Below are 20,638 nucleotides of genomic sequence, written 5' to 3'. Positions count from 1 at the left end.
AGGCTCTACTGAAGAGCTAGCCCTTTAGCCTGCAGGCAGGAGGGACCTGTGAACGTTTTGAGCAAAAGAGAGAGAGAGAGAGAGAGAGACAGAGAGAGAGAGAGAGAGATCATCAGATTTGTGCGTTTAAAAGATGACCATGGCAGACAACTGTGATATAGAAGAGAAGGGAGGGGGTGTGCCAGGAGATGGGTGAGACTGTTGCAGGGGACTCAACGAGAGATGCTTGGGCCTGAATTGAGGTGAGTGGCGAGGCTGGGAACTTGACGTCCAAGGCATTGTGCAGACAGAATGATCAGGGCCTAAAGACAGGGCTAGGCTGGGCTAACAGCAGGGACCAGTTCCCTGAGACGGCCTCCTGACTTTCTGCACAGGGACCAAGTTTTTCTCTTTATCTGTGTTAAATAGCCCAAATAATGCCCAGCCTCCTCCCTTCTGTTGGCCAAAGGAGTCTGGGATACTTTGTCACCTAAAACTAGCTCCAGGCCTAGCTGTGTGAATTGAGCAAGTCCCTCCCTTCCCTTCCCTTCCCTTCCCTTCCCTTCCCTCCCCTCCCCTTCCCTTCCTTTCCCTTCCCTTCCCTGGGACTCAGTGTCTCCATCTAAAATGAGCAGGTCATGTTCCATTAGACCCATGATCCTCAGACTGCTTAGGAAGTGTGCAGGCATCCTGTTAAAAATACAGAGCCTCTGACCCCAGAAGGCAAGGTCTGGGCATCTGACATTTTGTCTAGCACTCCAAGTGTTCCTGACACCCACAGGTGGCTGGGCACAGGCATGGTGGCCCAGAGGACAGAGGAGATTGAGGACCTGCATGCTGAATACAAGGATAGATCAGATGTTCAGGGACCCAGCTCCTCAGGCCTTTCCCTAGGTGAGGGAGGCTTCCAGGGCAGGTGGCCTTTAGGTTGGGCCTTGACATCCAACCAGGCATTTTGTTTTTGTCCTTTTGCTTTGTTTGCAGGATGCTCTTGATTACAAAATTAGTTCATGCTCATTCTAGAGCACTTTTAAGCACAGGAACACAAAGGAGTCAAAAGAAAAACTCACCCGTCATTCCAAAACCCAGACACAAGTTGGGTTCTCATTTTGCTGCATCTTTAATAAGATATTGAGACCCAGAGCAGGAGTGGGGACCCGTATGGGTGAAGGGCTGGAGGTGAGAGCAGGCTGAACGTGCTCAGAGACATGAGGCAGGAACAGAAACTGGAAACACGCAGCCTGAGCCAGCTGGTGCCGGCCCCACACACCTTCTCTGTTTCAGGCCTGTTGCTCTGAAGTCCAGAGGGAGGAGGCCAGTCCTAGAGCTCAGCCAGGGTCCCTGAGCACAGCCCTCATTCCTCTCTCTTTCCTCGGCCCAGGTGCTGTTTGCCCTGAACCAAACTCTGCTGCAGCAGGAGAGTGTGCGGGCTGGGAGCCTGCAGGCCTCCTACACCACGGAGGACCTCATCAAGCACTACAACTGCGGAGACCTCAGCGCAGTCATCTTCAACCACGACACATCCCAGGTGAGGCTTCTCTCCAAAGACCTGGACACCTGGCATTTATTAGATCCCTACTACATGCCAGGCATAGGTAATCTTCTCTCCAGCCATGGCAGGAAGGAGCTATTGTTATCTCCCTTTTATAAATAGGGAAATTGAGGCTCAGAGATGAGAAGAGATTTGTCCAAGGCCACACAGCTTATGAGTTTTGGGAGTTTTAAGTTACCAAGAGCAGCAACTTGAGCCAGATCTATGTGACTCTGGGGCCTGGACCCTGGAAACTTAGCTTGTAAGACCAGGGAGGCCTCTGAGAAGTTCAGTTCTACATCTGGGAAAATTAAGTTCCAGGGAAGGAAAAGCCCACAGTTATTCAGAGTTTGGACTTGAGTCCAGCCCAGAGCATTCTGCTTTGATTTGAGTCTTAGAGGAAAGATTGTCATCAGCTGGTCAGGCAGCAAGTAGAGCCCAAGGGGCTGAGCATGGCTCACCCCTGCTCAGACTCCACCATGCCTCCCCATTCATTGCTCTCAGGGTGAATTCCAAGATGCTTCCTCCAGCATTCAAGGACCTTACAACGTGCCCTCTGCTGGCCTTGTCACAGCCCAGGTCCCCCATCCTAAAGACCTTGCTCTGCTGACTGTGGAACTTGCAAATCTTTCTAGAAGCTTGTCTTTTCAAGCTTCTAGGCCTTTGTTCAGGCTCCTTTCTCCTCCAGGGTTCCTCCCACTTGGTCATAGTCATACGTCACCTCCTGAGAAACCTTCCTGAGCCCCTAGATAGGGTCAGGCATTCTCCCAGGCACCTCTAGGCCCTTGTGCCTCCTCTGTCATGGTGCTTGAATACCTGCTCATTCAAGAAGCTGTTGAATTAGGCAGAACACGCCACTTCCCTGCTCAGGACATTGCATGGACTTCCCATTTTTATCAAGGTGAAAGCCAGAGTCTCTACAATGGCCTGCATGGTCCCCATGCTCTCTCCCTACCCTGTCACTTTCTGCTCTCCCCTCCTGCACACCACTTAGGCTGCATGGGCCTTCTTGCTGGTCTGTGAACCCACCTCACCAGCTTCTGCCTTTGCACTGGCTGCTCCCTCTGCCGAATGCCTCTCCCAGGTATGACCATGGCTCCCTCCCTCTCTGCCTGCAGCACTTAACTAAAATCTCATCATCTCAGTGAGGCTGGCCCCAACCACCCCACTCAGAATTGCAACCTGGCCTGCACTGCCACACTCTCACCCTCTTTATTATGCTCCACTTTTTTCCCCCATGGCCTTTGCCATCCTCTAACACACTATCTACTTGATTCATTGATTAGTGACTATTTATTGGTTGCTCTCCTTACTAGAACATAAGCTCCATGAGGGCAGGGAGTTTGGTCTGTTTTATTCATGGATTTATCTCAACTGGCTGGAGCAGCCCCTGGCCCAGAGCTGGACTCAGTAAACCTTTGCCAAATAAATGAATGAATGAATGAATGAATGAATGAATGAATGAATGAAATAGTTTATAAATACTAGACATAGTGCTATGAAAAGGGGCTTACAGTCACATAGGGAAGATGGGAAGATTCAAGAATGAATTGCACCAAAGTGTAATCCTTGCTGCAAGTATGGAGTAGAGGAAGCATTTGGAGCCTGTGGAAGGAACGGCTGATTTAGATGGGCTTGTGGGTAGGGCCTGGGACTGAGGAGAGAAGGAAAGATATTTGCAAGATGAGAGGGCATGTAAGAACCTGAGCTGGCCACAGACAAGGTGGAGAATAATGTTCCAGCAGAGGAAACCATGCACCAGTGAGCCAGAGGCGAGAGGAGAATAGGAGAGGGGTGCTGAGAGTGTAGCCTGCAGACAGAGCCAGGCCAGGCTGTGGTGTTCCATCAGTACTTGCCCCCACAAGACCAGGAACTCCTGAGGGTGATGGTGTGCTGCCTATCTCGGTCCCCGTTGCCCAGCTTAGGCCTGGCACAGAGCACATGTCAGTGAGTGACTGTCATCCGAGCAAATGTAGGCATGTGGCGTCCCTTGCTGCAGCATAGAGAATGAAAGAGGAAGGAACTGGAGACTTTGCAACAGGACACTAAGGGTCCAAGAGCTCTGACTCAGTGGCAGAGAAGTGAGGGTGGAGAGAAGAACCCTGACACCACGAGGCTCTTAGGAATCTCACTACGACTGATCCCCTTCATGGCCAGGCCCACCCTGCTTCATCTGCTGAGGGAGACCCTGTGTGAGTCCTGAGCAGCCAGGGAGCTCTATGGCAAAGGAGGCCCTGATCATGACTTGGGATGGTCTGGCCATGATGTGGCCAGGAGGGCGGGAGTGTGCAGGACAGGGTGCTGGCCAGACTGTGGCTGACCCTAAGCTGAGAAACGGAGGCATGAGGTGACCTCGGGAGAAGGCAAGCTCAGATTTTCTTTGAGCTTGGGTCCAGACCACTGATTTGTCTTTGGCAAGTGCAACTGCCTCAGAGGTCTCCCAACAGTTCCCGTACTTGAAGTGGGACAGAGCGTGGCTGGATTGGGCCACCTGGATTCGAAGAGCAGCCCAGGCTGCCCCCAGGGATGCACAGATAGAATCTAGTCGCTTGAGGAGAGACTAGGCAACCCCACCCCAAGGTGCAGAAAAACCTGGTGCCAGGGCAGCAAGGCTGAATCCAGTCCCCACGGGGATCTGGTTGGGAGGATGAGGCTGTGTCTGTAGCTGGGGCTGAATCTGCAAGGGGCACGAGGATTATGGAGGCTGGAGGGCCACAATCCCTTTGCGAAGGCTTCACGGGGAAGGCTGTATATGAGAAACCAGGGCTTGGCAGATAGGTCCCTGATGGGGGCTAAACGAGGGGATTGCTGAAGGGGGTGGAGAGTGCAGCCAGGAGCTGTGGTCAGAAGATGCCCTCTGGCTAACATGCGAGGATGAGAAGCACATTTGTTGGAAGCCAGGGCAGGACAGGTACAGGCCTGGGTGGATAACACTGGGACAGGGGGCAGGGGCACCTCACCCTTGGCCTGCATCCTGGCTGCACTGTCCCCACCTGCAGCAATGGCTGCATCCCTGGCCTCTGCAGCCCCCAGGCCACTGGCACTGTTAATGCCTAGCAACAGCAGGTTGATCCAAAGGCCTTCCCCTTGGAAGCCTGGCCTGAGCCTCAGGACTGCCTCAGGTGTAGTGTTGCTGCATGCATTTATTGTCCAAACCCAGATAATTTTGAGAGTCGGATACAATTCAAGATCAAAATAATCATCGACCTGGACTGTTCTGGTCAAACCAAGACACGTGGTTACCCTATTAGGTGCCTCCTCTGGGCTCACTCATTCCTCGTTGTCCTCTCAAAGCACATATCCATCGATGTTCTTGTGTGCATATGTGACTCCCCCATCAAACTGTGAGCCTCATCGAGAGCAGCAGACCCAGTCTGAGGAAGCTCTCAGGACCCCTAGCCCAACACAGGGCCCAGCTCATGGAAGTTCCTACCAGGTGTCTGTTGGATGGATGGGCTACAGGGAAGGGGTGCAGAGTTTCAGTAGGTGGTGTCCGCAGACCTGAGCATTTGACCATTAGACCTGATGTGGTTCATGTGTCAGGGAAGACTACACTGAACTCATTCCTCACAGCCCCACCCCAGCCCTGTCCAACCGATTGCCTCATCACCCCATCCCTGGAGACCTCACATGTCCTCTTTAAAATGTTATTGTGCATCATGCACTTAAACTTGTCATAGAAGATTTAAGGCCCTCAACAAGTATAATGACATCATTAATTTGCTTCCATTCCAGCCCTGGCCCAAACTCAAGCCTCATCCTTGGCGTGGAGCCAAGGCCCATCAGCATGAAACATGCAGAGAATGCCGGCCAGTGGCTGGCCAGCCCTGGGAGCCTGGGGAGCTAGCCCAATTCCTTCATGGCTTTAAACTTTCACTTTTGGGTTCTTGTCCTTGTTAATTTTTTTGACTCCCCAATTAACAAATGGGGAATCATCTTGGTGCACATGCACATTTGTGGTCAGGAAGCATAGGAGGAGGGGCTGGACATGTGTTCAGGTTCCAGGGACCCTTGGAAGGAGAGGGGAAGTGGACTGCTGCCTTCGTGGTACTCTCCGATGGTTCAGAGCCATTTATTTGTCATCTTCATCTTTACCCTCTGCCCAAGGCCACCCTTCACTGGGAAAGGTGATGAAGCCAGCTCCATCCCCAGGCCAGTTGCATAATAGCTGACATTGATTCAGGACTTCCTTTGTGCCAGGCACAGTGCTCAGTAAGCACTTTCCAAAACTCAATCATTTAATCCCTACAATAATGCGTGTTACCCCCTGTTACCAATATGGAAACTTAGTCTCAGACAGGCCAAGTCACTTTTTGGTTCTAGAGAGACCACTCAGCTAGTAAGCTGCAAAAGAGGGATTCCAACCTAAGTTGTCCTCACTGTCTGACTTCAGGCCCTACGTTCATAACCCCATACTTCTAAGGCCCTTCAGCTCACTCATTCATTCACTGATTGGACAAATACTTATTTGGTGGTACAACATAGTTTTCACATTATTTTCCATACCTAAAGAACGGGGAGAACCTGTGAGAGTCATATTTCCAGAAATAACTCCTCCCCATAGGCTCTCTGCACTTCTCCCCATTCAGAAGCCTTCAGTGTTCCTCATAGCTGCATCAAGTTCAAGCATGCCCTGTTGTGTTAGGGTTTTCAATCATCACTTTCAAAGGGGTTATGTGGGGGAGTAAGAATTCCATTGCCAACTCTGATTGGGCACTAGCAAGACTGCTGTCTACAGCTATCCAGGTTGCGCACTGCACAAGGTTAGGGGACATCAGCCATGTTATTGTCTTGTTCATGACAGAGCAGTGAGTCAGGCCTTTCTCTGCCAGAAAGCAGAGAAGCCCCAAGGTGCATGTACCTTTACCTCTCCTCTCACTCTGGGGAAGACACTAGGCCTTAGCCAGCAGATAGCAGAGGCAAATATCCTAGCCTCCTTAGAGTCCTTTAGGGCTCAGCTTCCATTTACTCCATTTTCCTCAGAAGGAGTGTTGACAACACTGCAGTGGCTCTAGAAGCCATGTGGCTAGGCTGCAGGACCATTTGAGGACTTAAACCTGTAGGAAATTCACCTCCTCATGCCAGGCTCTCCATCCACCTCACCCTTCAGTTTGCAAGGTCTGGTATCTTGTGCTTTGGGCCTGGGTAGGTGAAGATAGAGAAGTGGAAGAGGGGACATCAGGTGGAAACCATCCTGTGAGCAGGAGCTTGGAGGTTGGAATGACATTGACAGGTTGTGAGGAAAGAGAGAGTATGTTCTGACTCCCTACCTCAATTTCCTCAACAGCCCCATGCACATATTGGAGGAGACAGTGCAGGAGCACCTGGGCCTGTTATCCAGCTTGGAAAGACAAAATGTTGGGAATAGAGGAACACAGTGGGGCACCTGTGGTCAGAAAGGGACAGCACAACTTTAAGTTCAAGGTTCAAGGAATCTGGGTACCTTCTTTGTGCTGGGTGTTGGGGGCCAGGAATGACAAAAGCTCTATTCCTGAACCCAGGCAGCTCTCTGCCTAGTTCAAGACCCTGTTAATGCTGTTCCCAGGCCATGTGGCTGTGTGTATAGTGTGGCGTGATGGCGAAACACCTAGGCAGCTCCAAGCTAGGTTGTTGAGCAAACCAACATGGGGGAAGCCGTGGTCCTGGGGTTGAGGTATTCAAAAATGGATGGAGGCGTTTGCATTATGTCCTGGAAAGTGGTGGGGCAGGGATGGGGAGTTAGTGGTGGCAGCAGATGGTGGCTCAGGCATTGGGAAAATCAAAAGTGATGATCCCTTCTCTCATCTCTGTAAGGTGGCATGTGCTGAATGCAGCCCATGACAGCCCCCATCCTCTTACTGAATCCACACAGTATCACCAGTTTCATCTTACAAGTGACAAAGCTGGGACTCGGAAAAGTTAAGTAACTTACCCAGTGCCACACAGCGTCAGAACAGGGGGTGAGCCTAATCTTGTACTCAGTGGCCTTCCTGCTGTACTAGGCAGCTCAACTGACCCTGCACATCCTCTTGCTGAACTAAATTCCTTGTACTTGCCAGCACTGGGCTCGGTGGTGAAGTGAGAGCAGTTAACAAGATGAGCACAGTGCCAGCCTCCCCAGACCTCAGCATCTGCTGAGGTTAAACAGGGCAGAGACACAAGGCAGACCAACACATGTGGAAGCCCAGCAGCTGGGCCGTATCCTGGCGCTGCCAATTCACTAGTTGTGCAACTCTGCACATCCCTGGATCGTTTCCACACTTGCTTGCTTCATCTGTAAAACTGGAGTAACAATGCTTATCTGAGAGGATTTTGGAATTGATGAGAAACATGTACAAAACACGTAGCCCACTGTAGGGCCTGCATAAAAGGAAGTTGCCTGGCCCCACTGGGGCTGTGCATATGTATCCTAGGTCCACCTTGCTCCATAAAGAACTGACAGCAGGTCATGCACAGTGGCTCATGCCTATCATCCCAGCACTTTGCGAGGTCAAAGCGGGAGGATTGCTTGAGCCAGGAGGAGTTTGAGATCGGCCAGGGCAACATAGTGGGATTCCATCTCTACAAAATATTTAAAAATTAGCTGGTCATGGTGGTGCATACGTATTTGGGAGTCTGAGGTAGGAGGATGGCTTGAGCCAGAGAGTTGAGGCTGCAGTGAGCCACTGCACTCCAACCTGGGTGACAGTAAGACCCTTTATCCAAAAAAAAACCAAAAACAAACAAACAAACAAACAAACAAACAAAAAACTGAAGGCAGCCTCTGTCTTGCCTTTGCAGCTGCCCAACTTTATCAACACCACCCTCCCGCCACACGAGCAGGTGACGGCCCAGGAGATTGACAGCTACTTCCGCCAGGAGCTCATCTACAAGAGGAATGAGCGCATGGGGAAGAGGGTCATGGCGCTTCTACGGGAGAACAAGGACAAGATCTGCTTCTTTGCCTTCGGAGCAGGTTTGGGCCAGTGTGGGGAAGGGATTGTTTGCAGAATCCTAGGAGATTTGCTTGGCTCTCCCCTAACCTTTACTTCATCGAGGGAGAAGTCGAGGCCCAGGAAGGGGCAGGAAAAGCCACACAGTGCTTAGCAGCAGCACCGGGACCCAAAGCAGTTCTCCTGAGTCGGGTCAAGGGTTCTTCCATAATGGTCCCCATGGGAAAGGGGAGTGATGACCCCTGCCATGGCCAAGATAATTTCTGTGGTGCCTTCATGCCCCAGGCAGCCATGTGAGAGCCCAGAACTAAAGCCAGCTCCCACTGCCCAGCCCAGCCTCAGGCCCACCCACAGAGCCAGGCGCAAGGCTGTGAAGCCCATGTGGCCCCAGAGGGAGAGGCTGGCTCTGGCATCCCACGGTCCTGGCTCCAGATCCCAGCCCAACCGCATCACCTGGGCTGGTACCTTCTCAAAGACTCAGTTCTTTCGTATATAAATGGGCAGTGATAGCAATATTTGATGAACTGAAAATATCTACTTTGTAGAATAGTTGTAAAGATTAGTGATGATATTTTAAAAACAACCTGCCACATAGTAGGAACTCAAAAAGGCAGCTGCAATGATCATCATGATGATGATACTGGGTGTAAGTGTGATCGTCACATGTGGAACCATGAACTCGATGCTTTCTTCTGGGGGACCAGGCCTCCTTGTGCAAACGGGAGTCCAGGTGTTCAGGTGCAGGGCTCACTTAGCATTTCTCTCCGTGTTCCTTTTCCTTTCATTTTTCCTCTCCTCCCACACTCTTCGTTCCCTTCTATATGGCTGCCCCTGCCAGTAACACTTGTTTACATTGGGACCAGGATACTGTGTTTGCCTCCTGTTACTAACCAGCTTTTGCTCAGTAACTTACAGCAACAGACATTTATTTCTTGCCCATGTTACCCACAATTTGGGTTGCCAGAACTCACTTCCTGCATTTTGAGAATTAATGAGATGGCTCCTGGACATGCTTACCACACCTGGTGCCGCTGTGTTCCCTTCCCCTCCTGCCACCCTCATGCCACCCTCCATGGCGAGCAGTCTAACCTACAAGGGCCCTTGTGGATGCCCTGGTTTTGTAATAGGATATGTCCACTGTTTGAACATTCACCCCTAAGGGCAAGAGCCAGGGCACATCTGCTAGGCCTCGTCCCTCCTTTGCAGCCCTCATGTAGTAGAGACACAGGGGAGGGGCTCAGAAGTAGATAAGAGTCCTCCTGGAAAAGCCCCTTTAAGGCACAGCAGCTAGGCAGAAAGAGTTCTGGGTTCACGCGGGATCTCTGCCATGGCCTGTTGTGGCCTCCAGCAAGTCTCTTTCCCTCTTGTAGCCTCGGTTTACTCATCTGAACAGGAGGAGCCAGGACTCACTTGGGCCATCTAGGATTCCAGAGCTATTCAGCCATGGGTTTTAGAGAAGGGAGGGATTCCTGTAGGGGGTCTAGAGGCAGGAGCAAGACCTTGACTGGCAGCATGGAGAGGGTAAGCCACTCTCCAGCCGCAGGGCACCTGTTGGGAGCTTGGCGTGAGTCAGGACAGCTTTGAGGACTGTGCAGGGAAGAGCCCCCTCCCGCTCCCCCACCATCCAACTGCCTCGTCCGCCCTCCCTCCTATAGACATCAGGGCAGTGCATCCTGCTCTGGGACAGCCCCCAGTAGACTCCAAATGGGGAACCACCCTGAGTCGTCCAGCTCCCAGGCTCCTCCCCAGGCCTAGGGGGAGCCCCCAGAGAGTGCAGTCAGTGAGGGGCCCTCATTCCACACACCCCACCTAAGTAGTCCTGCCTGCCCAGGACCCAGGAGCAGAGTCTCCCGGGGCTGGGGGTAGCTACCACCAGCTCTGTCTGTGAGCAAGAACGCAGGAAAGTCTAACAGTGAAAATCACAGCAGTGAGGGCAGCCGTGGACACTAACCTCTTTTTCCTGAAACCCTAGGTCTGTGGGGACACAGAGGTCCACCCCAGCACCAGGCCAGCACACAGGCGTCATGCCCAATGCCAGCTTCTCCCATCTCCAAAATGTAGTCAGTCCCCAGTCAATCCTGTTGACAGGCCACCAGAAAGACCTCGCACACATCCACTCTGTCCGTGCTCACTGGCACTATCCCAGTCCCAGCCTCCTCCCCTCCTCCCTGCCTCTGTACTGCTCCCCACACTGTGGTCAGTGAGTGGTGCTGGCTTTGTCTCCCATGCTTGCCTCAGATGTGGGGCACCACTTAATCATCACTGTGTCTTGGTAGCGTGTAATAGGTTTTGAGCTTGCTGAGTGAATGAAAGAATGAATGAGTGAAGAAATGAACGTTGACCAGGGTCTCCCATCCTGGTCTCCTCTGGGCTGGTGAATTTGTAAGGACAGGCCAGCAGTAAAGTCAGGGCAAAGGGAGACTCGCCTCCACTCTCATGAATCCACTCTCCAAAACCAACAGATCTGAAGCCACATGCAGATCCTGCTGGCAGTTGCCACTTCTCCTGGCTCAGCCATGCCAGGAGCAGATGGCCCACTCTGCACAGCAAATCTACTTTCCACCCGAGAATTTCCAAGCTGGACAGAGCCTCTGAGCTTGAGCTGCCCACCTCACCCTAGCTGTGGGAAAACTGAGGTCCACAGAGAACAGAGACATGAGCAAAACCTCCAGAAAGTCCAGGACAAGGCCAGAACTGTACCCCAGGTCCAGGATCTATGATCCAAGGGCTCTGTTTTTGTGTGCGGGACAATGAGCCAGCCCTGTGGGTCTGTTACAGAGTCAGCGTATTGGCATGGAACACGTCCGCACGAAAGCTGTGGTGAGGGAAGTCCACTCCGGCGTCGTTACGTTCTTATGATCATGTAATTTCTGAGTCCTACATCCAGTGACAGGCCGGCTTATATGCAGAGCTGGGACTAAGCACTCTCTTGGTGGAGTGTGACCTGAAGACGTACGCACTCCACTCCTCACCCACTCATCTGGGGACACCTGCAGTTCTGTCCCAGGGCTGCCCTTATAGTGGGAACCCTGGGACTCAGCTGGGCTCTTGCAGCCCATCACCTGCCAAGTCCCAAAGAACTCATAAGACCCCCAAGGCTATGGGATGTAGGAAGGGTCTATACTACCAGGAATGCACCTATCTATCTCCCAGGCATGTGTCTGCTCATGCAAATGTCTCTCAAGCCTAGAGTCCATGGGTGTCTCTAAGAAATGTCTCAGGAAATAGAAACATAATTATAAGACACACCAGTGACCCCCCAACCCAGCCTTGCCAGGTGTCTGAGCCAGGCCCCTGCTGGGGGCTCTTCTGTCATTCCACAACAGTCCCAGCCTTAGTGTCCAGCTGAAGTTCCTGAAAGCTCTGTGGTTCTAGAGTCTGGATGGGGCCAAGCATGAGAAGGTGAGAGATTGAGCCTTCGCCTGCCTGGCCCCTCCAGTGTTTTTTAGGACCCAACCCTGGCCCAACCTTGGCCCAGCCCAGCTCCAGAATCCTGCCCTGAAAGCCTGCGAGGACAGACAGGGATTTCCAGTGCTGACAGCAATCTGGCTTCTCCTCTCTTCTGCTCTGAGGGGGCTTCAGTGCAAAGGGTAGGAACTTTGGGGTCAGGAGGCCTAGGTGTAAAGTGTGGCTCTGCCACTGTGAGCTAAGAGATGCTAGGAAAGCCATTTCACCTCCAAGGGCCTCAGTCCCTCGTCTGTAAAACTGGGACAATACACCTGCCTCATGGGATTGTGCTACATACACTCATTCTAGAACACAGTATTAAAACGCTCTTCCATGGTGGAAGGGTTCTTATCATAAAAGCCGCTACTATGTGCCAGCCACCATTCCAGGCTCTCTGATTACATAACACCACGAGATGGGTTTTATGATACTCATTTTGCAGATGAAAACAAAGGCTCACGGAAGATGAACAGTTTCCTCAAGGCCATGGAGGCAGACCTGCCATGTGAACCCTGGCCTCTTGAGTCCCAGGTGTGGCCATCTCCCTTGCACGTGGTGCCCTTGCTGTATACGTACAAAAGTGTTGATGATTTTGTGGAAACAAGTGCCTGTTTAGCTGGTGCGTCTTAGGAAATACTCTTAGCATCTGTGATGTTTCTGCAACCTGGCACTGTGTGACCTCTTCTGGAGGTTACTCTGCAGTTCGGGGCAGGTGGAGTGCAAACGTGTGACAACCTTAAGCAGGCCTGGGTGATGCTGAGGGGCCCAAATAAGCCCTCCCTATACAGGAGGTGGCTGTGGCCAGTGTGCAAGCCCAGACGTTCTGGAAGGAGCCAGGCTGTGGCCATGGAGAGGCGTGTCAGCCAGAGGGGAGAGAAAGCTCATTTTCTGTCTGCTGGGCTCCTGTAGCTGGACAGGCTGAGCCTCAAGAGCCCCCCAAGATTTTCTAGTCCACTTGCTTGTAGATCCTCTGGCCTATAATTAACAGAAAAATAAGTACAAGGTGGTGAATTCTTTATTAGCTAAATGTATTCCATTTATAGGTTTATATTCTGACATTATCTCCTTTCAACTGGTGTTTGAGGTTAAAATATTCCTTACTTAAGAAAATTAAAAAGATGATAGTGGGAGGCAGATAAGAGTCTCAAAGTCTTTACTTGGCAAAATGAAAAGCTGGTAATTGCATTGTTCTCCCCACTCACCCACCTTTTTTTTTTTTTTTTTTTTTTTTTTTTTTTTTTTTTTTTTTTTTTTTTTTTTTTTTTTTTGTTTTTGAAGTGAGAAAGAATTGAGCATGCTTGAAATGTGATTAAGAGAATATTCTAGGATGGCTGAGGCTGATGATACAGGAGAGAGGGGGAACAACGATAAGCATGAAGTTCCAAGAAGGCAGCAAGGTGGGGACCAGAGCTTGGGTGCAGGGTTGAGGAGGACGCCTTGGGTGGAGGAAGACACCTCTTCACTTGTAACTGAAGGGAAGGAGGGAGGAGGCTGGCAGGCAAGTAATTTGGCAGGTGAAAAGGGAGAAAATTCTCAGCTGATGGCTTCTAATCAGAGCACCACTGTCTGAAGTAGAAGGTGAAGTCATCCACAGAGGAAAAGGAGAGAGAAGGGAGGATTCTTGGTTTGAAGAGGTGAGACTCTTTGACATAAGAGAAACTGGCCAGAAGAATTGACCAGGACAAGAAGTTAAAGATGTTTCCTCCTGTGGGCCATTATGATTGATTGGTAGCAGCTGCCTCGAACGTGATGGTATAAGATGATAAAGTCACATCAGAACTCAGCAGAGAAAAGGCCCAGAATGATTTGTGATGTCTACTGGGGACTGAGATTAGGGCACATGCCAGCCACAAATCTGCTCTGTCAATGCTAGGAACACAGAGGATGCTGACTGGCAATGAGGGCCCGTGAACCTGCCAAGTCACAGGTGTAAGATTTTCTGCAGCAGCACCAAGCAGCTGGGGTGTAAATGTGGATGCTGTCACCAGGCCTGTGTGCTGATTTTATCCTAGCACCCACTGCTCAGCGATCATCCCATTGCATGTAAACTACTCCAGGACAGGGCGCATATGCCTCAGAATTGCTGACACTTAGGAGATGTTTTCTGAGGACATACTGGACCAAATCACACAGAATGAAGTTCATTCCATTGAGTCAAGGTATCTCCAGGCCCAGTTGCGGGGGTGGAGGTCCAGTCTTATGCACTAGAAGAAAATTACAATTTTACCCTTGGTTCCAGGGAAACAGGTTTCTCAGGATATTTACTTGTTCAGCCATCCAGAAATCTAGCATTCTTTTTTCCTGGACTAGAATGAGTAATGTAGGAATTAGAGGAGCTGGGTTGGAGACACGAGCCGGACTCAGGGTTGGACCAGGTAAGCTCTAGGGCCCATTCATTTCAAACTCTGAGAACCAGTGGTTATCACACACTCTCCGTCCCTAGCACATGCTATAATCTGAGTATAATTCTAACTTCTGACATTCCAAAATCCTTGACCCTAACATGCTGTTACTTTAAAGTTGCACAGCACTAACATTCCAGCATGCTATAATCAGAGCCTTCTAACATGCTAGCATTATTTGCTCCAACCACTCTTGGATTCCTTGGGAGGAGTATGCAGCTAAGAGCCTTCCAGGAATGAAAATCACTCTATGCAGGACTGTTGTCACCCGCTCCACAGGGAGCAGAAGTCCAGGCAGAAGGCAGAACTTGAAGAGTTAAAAGGCAAACAGTGTGAGCACCAGAGACAGAGAGACTGGCTCCGTTACCCGGGCACCCACACATTTGGCGCATGCAGCCCCCAGGCTCATGCCAGCCTGTTTCTACCCCAGCTAGAGTGCCGCAGATCCATAATCCAAAACACACCTGTGAAGCTGGGACATAGAAGCAGATCAGAGGTAAAGACTCAGGCTTGAGAGAAGAGAGAGATATAAGACCAATATACAGAATACCATTAACACCTTTTAAAATTCATAACAATAGAAATTGCTCCCTAGAGAGTAGACACCATCCTGCTTGAAAAACTCCCATATCCATCAACTTATGTGGCCCTTCCACATCCTCAATTCCTCTTGGAGGGAGACAGAAGTGGTATTTATTATTCCATTTGGCTGATCAGTAAATCCAAGTACAGATGGGAAGTCAGAGAGTCTTAGAACTGGAGTGAAATGGTGGTCACATTGTCTAGGTCATTCTTCCCGATGACCAGGAAGTCATCCTGGTCCCTAAAAAATCCATCCAGCTGCCGCTTGGGCCCTCTGTTCTGCTGGGAATTCTTCTGCTAGGGCTTCCCTGACTTCCTCTCTGGGCTCCCATAGGCCTCCAGGATTTTGCTGTCACAGCCTCTCTCATGCTCCCAGTCTAAGATGTCCACTCCCTGAGCACTAAGAAGGCGCATATTACCCACTTGTTGAATAAATGAATGAATGAATGAACGCACTAACCCTGAGGTCCATGAGCAGAAATGCAGCCTGCTTCTACATTACCCCACAGCAAAACCCAGCCTAAAACTCACATCTTCTGCCCCCATGGTAGGAGACTAAGGGGTCCAGCAACATCACATCTGCCTTTGGAAGTTGAGGCTAGATTGACAAATGAAAAGACCTAAGGAAAGAGAGTCCCAGGTACTGTTGAGTAAACCATGCAATCACAGTTAGAGGAGGGGGAGTTTAGTGCTAAGCAGGAGCATTTGTAGGGAGGGGTGGCGGCAAGATGATTAGGTAGGGAAAAGCCAGAAAAGAAAGAAAATAGAGCAAGGTGAGAATTACACCAAAAACATGAGAGTAGAAAGGAGATTCTGAGATCTTCTATGTGGCCTTCTCAGAGTCTTTCCTCCCGTGTCTGCACAGTGAGTGGCTTTAGACAGAGCTAGGTCCAAGATCCCCTTTAGCCCCCAACATTCAGCATTTCCACACCTGCCTAACAGAAGTTTGAGTGCCTGGCACTGAAAGGAGGCAGGGTAAATTAGAGAAGGCTTCCTGGAGGAGGTGAAAAATAGTTGAAATTTCCCTGATACAGATCCAGCTGTCTTCCAGTTTACTCGTCATCTCCATAGTCCTCAGGGCAGGACCCACACCCACCTCCTTCTCCATTGTGGTTCTTCACTTGGTGGCCTCAGAAATGGCAGCCCTTCAGAGCTCATAGCTGGGCACAGAAGAGCAGCCATGGTTCACATAGGGCCCTTTTCACCTTAGAAACGAGAGGCAATCACGGTGGCTCACATTTGTAGTCCCAGCACTTTGGGAGGCTGAGGTAGGAGGATCGCTTGAAGCCAGGAGTTCGAGATCATCCTGGGCAACATCCCAAGACCCCATTTCTACAAAAATAAAAAATTATCCAGTCATAGTCGTGGTGATGCATGCCTATAGTCCCAGATACTCAAGAGGCTAAGGTGAGAGGGTTGCTTGAGCCCAGATGTCAAGGCCGCAGTAGGCCAAGATTGCACCACTGCACTCCAGCCTGGGTGACAGAGTGAGACCCCCATCTCTAAAAAAACAAAGCAAATGAACAAACAAAAATAACAGCTGCTATCCTCTCTCACTGGCAAGCGCCCTGGTCTGCCACACTCCCCAAGCTGGAGCTTGAGGCCACGGCATCTGAAGTGTTTCAGAATTTCCAACGGTGCTTCAAAGGGCCCTGCCGCCCCACCACGCATGCATCTGGCAGCTGGCATGCCTGTGAAGGGCTGCGATCCTTGGCCAGAGTCACCATTGCTGCTTCAGGCCAAAACATCCAGCCAGCCAGAGGAACATCCCCTCCCGGCTTGTCCCTAGCTGGAGCCAGCCCTCACCCTCCGGAACAAGGGAGAGTCTAGAAGAATAGAGTGCCCACACCCCAGGCCGGATCCCAGGGCTGCTCCATCAGTGAGGGAGAATGTACGAATCTGGCAAGGAGCTCAACACTCTTCCTGGACAGTGTAGGAAAGGCAAGAGGAGAAGAAAGTGTAGATTAAGAGCATGGGCTTTGACCCGGACTGTGTGAGTTAGAAACCCTGCGTTCTTCTGATCAGAAGTCACCTTGGGCAGATCTGTGGCTTCACTTCTCTCAGCCTGTAGCCTCCCACTCTGCAAATGAGCCTGAGATCCAGATCACTAGCACTCAGGGCCTGGCCTTGCACTACAGCTCAGGGCCTGGCCTTGCACAGTCAGTCCGTAAATGTGAGCTCTTGTGTTGCCACTGTTATTTCAGGGTCCCTGGTCCCTCAGAGCTCGAAGTCCTCTAAGAGCAGGACTCCCACACAGGAGAAAGTAGAGCCACTGGGGTCGAGGGGCAGAAGTGCTCGGATGCAACTGGGATGCTGTGGGAAAACCCCAAGAGCCAAATTCAGCTCCAAGTAGCGTTGAGGCTCAGGAGGCGTGGGTCCCTGTCCCTGCCAACAGGGAGCTCCCAGGAATCCTGGGGTGTTGTGATTCTAAAAAAGAAGCCTCTGGATGTTGTAAAGAGTGACTGCCGTGGCCATGGAGATCCCTGGCTGAGCACTGCCTCCTGCAGTTCACAGAACCCATCACAGGCTCTGTCCTATGCTGACCTGGAATCACCCTGCACGGCCATTGCCTGGGTCTGGGCCTTGACATGGACACACCCGGTGCCATGCCTGGGCTTGAGCCCAGCTCTGCCCCTTTCTGCCAGTGTGACACAGGGCAAGTTCTGTTAGCCTCAGCAGGGTTGCTCTTCTTGGAATTTGTATCCATCTTTGCGGTGTTCGTGGTGGAGCTGAGCTATCCAGCTGAAGCCCTGGGGCACTTTCCTTTCTGACATCCTGCATTCTAACAGCTTCCAAAGAGGAGCAGCTGGTAAAGGCTGCTAAAGTGGGCAGAATCTCTGGTTCCACCCAGATACAGCCAGTTCCCCATAGGATGTCTGAATACCCCTCACAGGCCTGACAAGTGCTCTTCGACCCTCGGCTTACACACCTCCAAGGGTGGAGCACTCACTCCCTTACAACTGGACGGTTGGCCCGGAGAGTGTTTTTTGGTCCCAGCTTGAATCTGTCCCCTTCACCATGTCCTGCAGCAATCAGAATGTCATGGAGGAGGGACGCCCCCCTGCTCCAACCCTTGCTATTGCCACCTCCTCTTTCACTTAATATTACAGCAACCCAGAACTGCTGTTGGCCAGCATGTGCCACACCACCTCTCCCCTCTGTGCGTGTGCTCCTACTGTGCTCTCTACCAGGAACACCCTTCCTCCTCTCTTCCTCTCACTCCTCACTCATCTCCTTAGTCTGGGTCCCCTCCTTCCACTTCAATATCGTGGCCCCTGGCACTGCATGGCTCATGCTGTCCTGTGAGTGTTTGCCTGCCCATCTCCCCCTTCATACCGTGACCTCCTCAGGGGAGGGGACTGTGTGTGTCAGCTCCTGGCACAAGCTTGGGTACAGAGATGGTGTCATCTCAGGCCCCACTGAACCGAAAGGGCCCCAGCCCTTCCCTGGGCGGCTTGCAAAGCAGGAGAAAGGAAGCTCAGCTCTGTCAGTGTCCCATCAGATACTCTTTGGAAGACCGGTTGTCCATCCTCCACTGGCCCTCCCATCCAGCCCTCCTGTCACACTTCCTCAGGAAAACAAACACCGCTATAGCTTGATATCCGGCCGGCCTGTCCTGGCAGCTAGATTAGCATTTGAAAGTTTCCCTTGCATTAATTTCAGACGGAACATAAATATAGGCTTGGGATGCCTCTTCCAGGAGGAGAAAACTGGAAACCCAGCATACTCACTGGAGAGAAAACATGTGTGCTGGCCGGGGGGAGCCCGTGCTACTTTGGAGCCTTTGTGGGAACATCTGGTTCTCCCCTCCTCCCTCTGCCCAGCCCCTCAACACGGTCCTGAAACTGCCCTGTTAATTGCGTGTTGTTCTTGCTGAGCACTTGCACACTCTCCTCTCCAATCTGGTGAATGTTGGAAGGGACACATGTTTCTGACAATTTCCTGCCCCCAAATGTGAACTCAGGATCCTCTGCAGCTGCCAATACTTCAGAGTGGGTGTAGTAGGACGTGCAGTAAACTGGGACATCTTTGGATTGAAGTTCAAGCTTTGCCTTTTACCAGGTGTGTGACCTTGGGTGAGTCGCGTCCCCTCACTGAGCCTCAGTTTCCTCATCTGGAAACTGGCAACACCTCAAAGGGCTACTGCGAGGATGAAATGAAATGACGTTTGAGAAGCATTCTGTACTCGGGAGGCCCACTAAGTATGATTGTGTGTTCAAGTCATCCAAAGAAGGAATTGTAGAGGTGGGAGGACCCATGAGACCATGGGGCCCAACACCATGTGGGGAAACTGAGGCACAAAGGGAGAACGGAAACTCCCCAAGGTGACATGGTTGATTGATGAGTGAGGTGTTCTAACAGTCCTAACACCAGGACAGGACTCGCTCTACCCTGCATTCCCACGTCAGAGGATCAACAGGGGCTGTCAGGCTGTGCCAGGCTGATGGGAGGCGGGGTAGATCTGGCCCTGGCCTGTGCTCTGCTCACTGAACCTTGTGCCCTGGCACAGGCTAGATTGCACTTAGGAGAAAGGGAGTCTTTTTCTTTGCACTAAAACATCATGGGGGCTGCACCGGGCACCTCTTCCTGTTTGTATATAAGTGTCCTTTATGTGAGACCCTGGCTTCTCTCAAGGTAGACAGGCACCATCCCAGCCCCACAAATGGTAAGATCCAATCCACCTTCAGGCCCTTGATTCTCCTTCCTTTGCCTGTCTTCTCTTACATCTGCATCTGAATCCCACTCATCCTGGGGGAGCCCTCTATACATGACTGAATACATGAGCCCCTCCTCTAGGAAGCCTTCCCTGATGTCCTCAGTGAATTGGTCTCCTCCATGCTTTTGTTTTCATTTCTGGGTTCCCTCTCCTCTTTCTCCCTTCTCTCCTTACCTCTCTGTCTCTGTGTCTTTGTGTCTCTTTGTCCTGTCCTTGTCTCTTTCTGTCACTTTTTCTTGGTGTCTCTTCTTCCCTCTCTCCCTACTGTTGTCTCTGTGTCTCTTACTGCCTGTCTCTGGGCCCCTTTTTCCTTCTCTCCACATTGTCTTTCTGCTCCCCATCTGGTCCTGAAGCTCTCTTCCTCCTCCATGCCCCTTTCTGTGAGTGTCTCTCTGCTCTTCTCCCTACCTCTCTCTCTCTCTCTGTCTCCTCTCTCCCTCTCTTTGTCTGCATGGCTCTGTGTGCCCCAACCCCCCCACCCCATAGTCCTGCCTCTGTTTCCTCCTCTTCTTATCCACGAGGCCTCAGCAGATGAAATGGAACGTATCTTCCTGCAGAGAGCTGGCCAGAGAACAGCTGTCAGTGCTGGAAGGGGCTGCTGAGCTGTGGCCAGGAGACCTGGGGAGCCTGGGCAAGCCTTGCAGGCTGAGCCCCAACATTGTGGGGCCCCTTTGGAGACTTTCCATGACTTTCCCTGCAGGTTCCAGGATAGGTGTGGCACCTATTTCAGGATTTCTGACCTTGGAGGCAAGCATAGTCCCTGTCTGCCAGCTCCTGGGGACAGCATGCACTGGGCCCTGACTCAGGGGCTGGTCCAAGGGCCAAATTCCTGGGATTGGTAGAATCTGGAGGAGTACCACCAAGGGGCAGGGCTGAGTTGCGAGAAGAGGAGATCCATGAGCTCAGGTCTCCTGGGGATAGGATGAGATCATGGAAAGGATATGGAGTAACAGGTTTTTTCACTCATTCATTCAACACACATTCACAAAGCCACTGCCACATGCCAGACTTGAGTTTACCTCTAGGGATAAAGATGAATCAGGCGTGATCCCTGTCCTCAAAAAGCTCT

The 20,638-nt window shown here is 51.4% G+C and overlaps 1 protein-coding gene across 1 annotated transcript in view; it reads left to right on the top strand.

The window, feature by feature from the left end:
- Positions 1-1,140: 1,140 nt before the first annotated feature.
- Positions 1,141-20,638, top strand: part of TRABD2B (TraB domain containing 2B) — a 35,929-nt gene continuing 16,431 nt past the window's right edge. The window contains exons 1-3 of the mRNA XM_017872056.1: positions 1,141-1,158; positions 1,331-1,507; positions 8,270-8,444. Of these exons, the coding sequence (XP_017727545.1) occupies positions 1,141-1,158; positions 1,331-1,507; positions 8,270-8,444 (370 nt within the window). The remainder of the gene's footprint in view (positions 1,159-1,330; positions 1,508-8,269; positions 8,445-20,638) is intronic.

Source organism: Rhinopithecus bieti, unplaced genomic scaffold, assembly GCF_001698545.2.
Source record: "Rhinopithecus bieti isolate Rb0 unplaced genomic scaffold, ASM169854v2 scaffold_6776, whole genome shotgun sequence".
NCBI classification, from domain to species: Eukaryota; Metazoa; Chordata; class Mammalia; order Primates; family Cercopithecidae; genus Rhinopithecus; species Rhinopithecus bieti.
This window is presented reverse-complemented; position numbering and strand designations above follow the sequence as displayed.